Source organism: Mandrillus leucophaeus, unplaced genomic scaffold (assembly GCF_000951045.1).
Source record: "Mandrillus leucophaeus isolate KB7577 unplaced genomic scaffold, Mleu.le_1.0 Scaffold88, whole genome shotgun sequence".
NCBI lineage: Eukaryota > Metazoa > Chordata > Mammalia > Primates > Cercopithecidae > Mandrillus > Mandrillus leucophaeus.
This window is the reverse complement of record NW_012109585.1, coordinates 5,964,185-5,972,415: the sequence shown is the minus strand read 5'-3', so window position 1 is coordinate 5,972,415 and position 8,231 is coordinate 5,964,185. Positions and strand designations below refer to the sequence as shown.

The 8,231-nt window shown below is 48.7% G+C and overlaps 1 protein-coding gene across 3 annotated transcripts in view; it reads left to right on the top strand.

The window, feature by feature from the left end:
- The window catches only part of LOC105531347 (uncharacterized protein C5orf56-like), a 73,624-nt gene that overhangs the window by 53,765 nt on the left and 11,628 nt on the right, over positions 1-8,231 (top strand). Inside the window, exon 4 of one of the 3 annotated variants that reach the window (XM_011969266.1) lies at positions 3,886-4,645. The exons of 1 other annotated variant lie outside the window; for it this stretch is intronic. In XM_011969266.1, coding sequence (XP_011824656.1) covers positions 3,886-4,178 — 293 coding nt within the window. In that variant the 3' untranslated portion in view covers positions 4,179-4,645. Of the gene's footprint in view, positions 1-321; positions 1,547-3,885; positions 4,646-8,231 lie in introns of those variants that run through there. One more of the 3 variants, XM_011969267.1, reaches the window with a different exon arrangement.

Below are 8,231 nucleotides of genomic sequence, written 5' to 3'. Positions count from 1 at the left end.
ACAGACAAGGGAGGTGACGTGGCACATGGGGGCTGAGGTCCCAGCCAGGGGCCGAACAGGTAGACTCCTCAGGACCCAGGCCTCCCTCTGGCCTGTGGACCTTCAGCCCTACTGGACAGGAGGAAAAGGCCTATGGGACATTGCCCCCATTTCCCAGAGAGGAGGCTGAAGCCAGTGAAGTGGAGAGTTGTAGCTTCAGTGGGGAGACACCGTTAAGCCCCGCCTGTCTTATTCATGCTTCTTTTCCTGTAGGGATTTTTTTTTTTACATGGCTACCCTTGAGTGATAGAGCCTTCATCAGCTTAGCTTGTCCTCTTGCAGCCTACGCCATTCTGTACCCTTTAGCCAAGCAAGCCCAGCTGAGGCCCCGCAGCGTCCCTGCCCAGCAGAGCTACAGGAGGCCCCAGGCCCCTTCCTGTTCACTCTTGCTCCATAGACGCCACGCTGCAAAGCAGATGTGCAGGGACACCACCTGAGGACCTAGCCTGCAGCTCAGCCCCACACACTGTGGATGGTGGAGATCCCAGAGGGCCAAGGGAAGCTTGTTGAGACCTCTCTGCACTGCCCCTCCCGCAGCAGGAGGTTCATGCCCATGCATTTCTGGGAGAGTTGAGAGGGCCCAGGTGGGTGGAATACCTGTCTGTGAGCCCCATGTCCTGTCTTGTCCCAGCTGCCTGTAGTTTGACCAGAGTATGCTAGAGGTCAGCCATTGCTAGGGAGGCTGCCACTAACCACACAAAAAGGAAGGAAAATTCTCAGCCACAGCACTTAGAGCTGAGCCTGACGTGGTCCTCAGCAAGATGTTGCAAGTTCCTAATCTGAACACAGAGGCCAGGGAGTAAGCATCATCTGGAGCCCAGAACTGACTGTCATTACCCACAAACATAAACACCCTGAGTCAGGCCTTCTCCCCACCCTACTCGGGTTGTCCGAGCCTCAGCACTGGCTCTGCCCTGGGTGGCAGCCCCTGGGAAGCCCAGCTGCCACCTCTCTACAAATGACCCTGTAGAAGCTGCGCTCAGTGATCCACTTCCTGGGGTGGGGTTGGGCCCACCTTGTTGCCATTACACCCCGTTACAAACTGATGCAACCAGCTTTCAACAGACACTGCCAAGGAAGATACACATTACAACAGCATGCTGCAATACCTCTGCCCGTGCAAGACACCAGCCCACATCCAAAAAAATGGACATCTTCCCACCCCACTGTCTCACTCTACTGAGCTGGAAGTGGCCTTTGTCAGGACTCTTTGAGGTCTTGAGTGGATCTACTTTTCCCAAGATATTAAACCAGTGACTTTCAATCCTGGCTGTACATTACTGTCATCTGGGATATTAAAAAATATTGATGCCTGGATCTTGCTCCCACCCAAAAGAATCTGACTGGATTGATGTGGGTTTCAAAAATTTTTTAAGTGTTTGTTAAAGGATGACATATATGCAAAAAAAGAAAAAAAAAGAAAAAAGCACAAACCATAAGTGTAAAGCTCAGTGAATTTTCACAAATGAATTGACCCCGAGTAACCAGCATCCAAATCATGAAACTGCTTACTACTTGGCTCCAAAGGCTAACGTCCATTCTGGCTTCTAATGGTATGGAATCATTTCCTGTTTTCAAACTTTATATGATGTAAATGGAATCATGCAGTATATATCCTCTTGTTATGTTCGTGAAACGATTCGTCCAAGTTGTTACTTAGAGCTGCAGTTTATTCACTCTTCTTGCTATAGGGTATTCCACTCTATGGATATTCCTCAATTTCTCTATCCATTCTACTGTGATGGATTTTTGGATATTCGAGTTGTTATTTACAGTTCAGAACTATTATGACTATTGCAATGACATGCTAGTGTGTATTTTTGGAGCACATTTATATCCATTGCTGGGCAAGCATGGATATGAGTATGTTCAGCTTTAGTACCTGTGCCAAATAATGTTCCCAGGTGGCTGTACCCATTTACATTCCCTCCAGCAATGTATGAGAGTTCTGGTTGCTTCACATTTTTGCCAGCCATTGATATTTTCTATCTTTTTCATGTTAGCCATTCTGGCAGGTATGTAGTGATATCACAATGTGGTTTGAATTTGCATTTCCCTGATGACTAATACAGCTGAGCAACTTTTCATATGTTTGTTAGCCGTTTAGATCTTCTCTTTGCAAAGTGCTTGTTGGAATATTTGGACATGAGTATTTTTTAAAAGCTCCTTAGGTAACTCTACTCTGTAGCCAGGGTGGAAAACCACTGAACTAAAACCACAAATTAGTATCTGTGGCTCCCTTTCTTCATGCTTTGCCCTTGAACTTAGAGCATTTTGGATCTGAGAGGACCTCATGGAACTGGGAAAAGATTATCTTCACTCCTTACTAAGATGAGACTATCAGGAAGAAGCAAGAGATTGGAGCTGGCAGTTAAGAATCTTTAGGAATGTGACCTCTGCTTCAGAAGGGTCCAGGGAGGGCCTGTGGTGTCCACAGCTGCCACAGACATTTCCTAGCCACAAAAATGGCCTCTTGGTGGTCTCCCCAGAGCTCCAGGCAGTCATGGGGAGGAAGCAGAGGACCCCATGCCAGGTACTTCCCAGTTTCTAGGCCAACATGAATGGGACACAGTTCATATGGGGTTGTGATTAGACTAGGGATAGTGGAGCATGTGTCCTGGGGACCTGGGTGTGGCCAAGGGAGGCCTGCTGTCTGTGGCCTTTGTCCCAGATAGGAAATCAGCCAGTGGGGCTCTCCTACATGGGTCCAGGCCTGGCTAGCTCTTGAATTCTGTGGGTTTGTATGTGGGTCCTTACACATGCATCCTAGAGCAGGGTCCCAGGAGGCCACCCCACCCCTCCTTGACCCCTCACTCCTCTGAGCTGGGAAACACATGGCATGAAAGAACATACTGTGGCTTCTAATGACATTGTGTCTTGATTGCATCCCCATTGCATCGTCTGGGCTGATCTCATCCCCACCTCTGGACTGTAACATCATCCCAGGGACTGCCAGACACTCCTCTGTGCTCCCCCACAGCAAGTATAATGCCATTTGGTAATTCAGTACAGCCTCTTCCAACTTGAGAAGGAAGATGCAATAAAAAAACAGACCACACATGGAGTCAGCATGTCCTTCCCTCAGTCTTGAGCTGTGCAGGTGTCACGCTGAGCTGCCCCGTGTGGGCTCCATGTTGGCACACATCAGTTGCAAGGGGCTCTGTGCAGTGAGTCTGGAGTTGGACCACTGGCCGGGGGCTGGGATGCTAGTGCCTGGACTGAGTGTGCACAGAGGCCCCTCAGGCAGAGCCACAGTGGGCGCTGAACCTCCTGGTGGACTTCACCGCAGTAACCAGAGCTCAGTGGGAGGGGCTGGCCTATCAACACCTGTCCTGTGTGCTTTTTGAAAAGAGCAGGGTCTACCTTCTGTCAACTGAAGTCCTGCCAGCTGCATGCCATGAGATGAAGGACAAGGTGGCACATGAGCAAAGTTGACATTTTGGAGGCTGTTAGGCTCAGAGCCAACCCTGGGCTCCGTGTAGTGCCATGACTCATGGATTCAGGCCCATCTTGGAAATTGCTCTGGGCATAGAGCACTCATTTCTGATAGTCCAAGCGCAGATATTAGGATTCCCCTAATTGGCTCAAATGGTGGCCTGTACCAACCAGCGACCAGAGTGCTGTCTGAATCTGGAATAACAGGAAGAACATGCCTCCAGTGTAGGAGAGTTCCCCATGCAGTGTACTTCCCATTCATACAGCAGTTGGTATCGTCTGTCTTTTTCACATTGGCCATCTGAGTCTCATAAACAGACTCCTCTCCTTCCACTGAGCCTGCATCCCAGCCTTTCCCCTTTCTTCAGGGGCCTCTCCCCAGCAATTACGCCTTTCCATTCTCTCAACCAGGGAATCTTCCAGCTCTTCTTCTTCAATGGCTCCTGCCATGCTCTTGTCTCCATCACCTGTGTAATGCTTCCTGCTATCCTGCCTTCCCCGTGGAGTACAGCCATGCTGTCTGCTTCTCACAGCCAAGATTCTGGAAAGAAATGTCTCCTTTTTCCTCATCATCAACCACTCATTTATTCAGCAAGTGTTTCTTTTACACTTGCCTGTGCTGGGCATGGCAGCAATGCAGTAGTGAACAAAACCACCAGCTCTGGTCTCATACAGCTTATAATCAAATAGGGAGACAGACATAAATGATTAATAGATGCTCCTGTAATGGCGGTTGTGAGGTGTGCTGCCACAGCCCAGCTACACATGCCAGTTCCCTTCTCTGCACATGTACATGTCTGCTCGTCCTTCCCACCTGAACTCACGTGCCACCTCACTTATGCCCCTTCCCAATGCCACACCCACACAACAGGGTGCCTCTCTGTGCCCATAGCAGCCCTTGGGTGTAACTGCTCCCCACAGAGGCTGAACCCTGAGGGCAGAGTCCAGGCCACACGCACCTTGGAGCCCCCTGCCTGGCACAGAGCCCAGCCCAGCAGAGGTGCTCAGAAGATGAATGAAAATCCCTGCTGAGATTGATCCAGTCTGTCTGTGAACATCTCCAGGGTCCAAGAATTCACGGCTTTTTTTTCTTTAGATAGCCTTTTGTTTCTTTTTGTCATTATACACTATATTTGCGTTAGGACACAACAATGTGAATATACTTAATACTGAACTCTACACTTGAAAATGGTTAAGATGGTGAAGTTTTAAGTTATATGTATTTTGCCATAATTTTTTAAAATGTAGAGAATAGGTATAAAGAAGAGAAAAAAGGGGGCAAGATCCATTTTATTGAGAAAGAACCAAGGGCGTGATTCAGATGGATTTTAAAACGTAATTTAGATTAGGGAAATGCAAATGAGAACCATAAGTAAGACACCACTTCATATCTTTTAGGATGGCTATTTTAAAACAACGATGACCTGAAAATAAGTGTTGGCAAGGAGGTGAAGAAATAGTACCTTTGTGCATGGCCGGTGGGAACATAAAATCATGCAGCCTCTGTTGAAAACAGGGTGGTGGTTCCTCAAAAACTTAGTTATCGTATGATCCAGCAGTTCCACTTCTAGGAATATACCCAAAAGAATTGAAAGCAGGGACTCGAAGTGATATTTGTACACCAGTGTTTGTAGCAGTATTATTCACAATGGCCAAAAGGTGGAAACAACCCAGATGTCCATGACAAGAGGGGTGGATAAACAAAATATGGAGGATACATACAATGGAACATAATTCAGATTTAAAAAGGAATGAAATTCTGTTACATGTTATAACATAGATGAACCTTAAAAACATTATGCTAAGTGAAATAAGCCAGACACAGAAGGACAAATACCAGATGATCCCACTTATATGAGGTACCTAGAATAGTGCAATTCATAGAGACAGAAAGTAGAAGGATGGTTGCCAGTGGCTGGAAGGAGGAGGAACAGGGAGATACTGCTTAGTGGATGCAGAGTTTATGTTGAGGGTGATGAAAAAGTTCTGGAGATAGGTGGTGGTGATGGCTGCACAACAGTGAGAATGTACTTCATACTATGGAACTCTCACTTAAAAATGGTTAAAATAGACATAGACATTTTATGCCTATTTTGCTATAACAAGAAAGTAACTTGGGTATATTTTAGAGATTTTAGAAAATATTGTAAGCACAAGAGGAAAAAAATTAAAATCATTCGCAGTCACCAGGTAGAGACAGCGACTGTTAAAAGTTCAGTGTGTATCTTTTCATTCTCGTTCTCTCTCAAAAAAGTGTGTGTGTGTGTGTGTGTGTGTGTGTGTGTGTGTGTGTGTGTGTGTCTTCAGAGGCCACACTGGACTTTCAGGAAAGGTTCCCCTCTCTGCTGCTTCCCCGCTTGGAGCCATTGAGAGCAAGTCTATCCCTGTTCAGAGGTCAATCCTTTGAATGATTTCTCATGGCTGAGTTCACTCCCCTGCACCTCCAGGGTTGCGCTTCTCTGAAAATACCCATTTCTTTTATGTGTCTAAAAACATGGCACCCATGACCCAATAATATGTTGGAAGGGGCTGGAGAGAAAAGCGAGTGCCTCTCACACCTTCTCACACACTACACATCTTAGCGATGGCCGAGCGAGCATGTGGGCTCTCTGGACTCCTCAGTCTGTTGGTCTGGGCTGCGTCAGGCTAAGGCTCCCCGCCTCCCCTGCAACCTTGATCCCCTTGCTTCTTGAACCTGATGCTGGGCCTCACATTCTCCCTGTTGATACTAGCTCTTAAATCCTGCTTTTCCAGCTTGTCAGGAAACGGGGCCCTCATGCCCCAAAAAGCAGATCCACCCTCTCCACTAAGAGGGAAGGAGTGAAGGTCCCATAGCCTCTGACCCCTGCTGGGCCCAGGAGAGGAACAACTGCTTGCTTTATTTCTCGTGGGAGAAGTGTGTCTCCTCTTTGTCTCGGGCACCCCTCTTCCCTGTACAGCAGCAAGTCAGCAGGAATGAGCTGAGCCGCCCAAGTAGTGGCTCCCTCCACTACGGGGGCTCTGTGGTCCTGGGGGCTGTCCTGCCTCCACTGCCATAGGCCTGGCCCCAGAGCATGCTGCAGCGGTCACAACCTATGGAGGTGCCCCCAGGCCCTCATATTTGGGCCCAACTACGGCCTCCTTCCCCAGCTTTGCCACCTGGCTTGGAAGCCAGGGCACCACCAGCTTCGTTGGCAGGGAGAGGTGAAGAAAGAGGCCATGGCCACTCAGGTGACTGAAGTTCATATTCATGCACATCAGTTAGAGAGGGACAGTGCATTCATTTACCTCCAAATCCAGCCACAGACACATGGCCCTTTTCTCTTGACTCTGAGGCCTCCACAGAAGGGTTTTTTAAGGTTGCAGCCAGGACCTTTACAGCCCAGTCCTGAGAAGATTATCTTTTTATTGCAACTTTGATTAATGATTGATCAAAAACTGATACTAGAAACACTGAAGAACAAACTTGCTGTAGACATTAGGAAAGGTCTACATCTGGCAGGCCTGGAGACCTGCCCACCCTCTTGCCCCATGGTCAAACCAGGGCAAAGGTACATTGGAAGACCCAACCCCCACACACTCTTACACATGCACTCATACACAGACACACTGAGGGGAAAGAAAGATTTAATTGTCCTTAAATCCTCTTGGATTAGGCTATAAATTGCAAATAAATGGAGCAACAGACAGAGCAAAGCACATAAGGGCCCTTAATAGAATTTCTCTATCTTGTTCTGTTTCTATGAATGCCTGTTACAAATTAGCAGCTTAAAGGGAAATCTGGAGTGTGGGAAAGAGAGACCCTTGTGTGAAGACCACAGCCTGGGCTTCCTGCAGACCTCAGGTCCCAGAGAACATCTAAGATGCCTCCAACACCAGATGGAAGAGGGCAGGAGATGCTGCACAGTGAAGCAGCTCTTCCTGAGCATTTGTGGCAGGAAGTGACTTGGAGAGGATGAGGCCGTGCCTCAGGTGTGCTCTGGCTGTTCTGATGGTCTCTGTGGCCACGACTGCCACAGTGAGGTCCATAGGCACATCAGAATCACCAAAGGGTCCAAACCTATGGCCTCAGAGCCTGGAGAGCCAGGAATGTGCATTGCAACAACTCCCCGCTCAGGGGTTCTACCAGTCCAGTGCCCGCCCTCTGAGGGCGCCCAGGGAGCAGGGTGCTTGCTGGCTGGAACACATTTTCCTGCCCCTCAGCTCCTCTGTGCTGCCCTGAGGCACAGGCAGTGGAAAGCTGGCAGAGCTGCTTCTAAATTGAAACTGGAAAATGAAACTGGAAATCACAGTTTCATTTTCCAGTTTCACTTGCACCCTCTAGTGTTGGGGTTTCTTTTCCACAAGGAGAGTCCCCCAGGGAAAAAGAAGCAGGGGTGGGAGCGGGGAGGCCTTCTGGGGGAAGGCAGTGAGGGTGTCCGGTCTGCAGCCGGGCATGGAGGGGCCGTAGCGCTGCACTTGCTTCCTCTAAGCCTGGCCCGCTTGCTATCAGCCCTGGGGGTGGTTTCCTCTCTAGGAAAAGCTAATGTCATGCTTATGCTGAAAAACTGTTTTCAGAGGTACTTTAGGAGGGGCCCTGACTCTCGGTAATCTGGGCCATTTCATACCGGCTGTGCTCACCCAGGCACAAACACTGAAAGCAACAGCTGGCAAAGGCATCGACTTATAGCAGCTTGGAAGACACCAGCAAAGAAGCTCTCATGGAAGCGGCAGATTTCCCGAAGCGACTGGAATGCGGGGAAGGAGGGAAGTCAGGGAGAGCCGAGAACCAGCCCCCC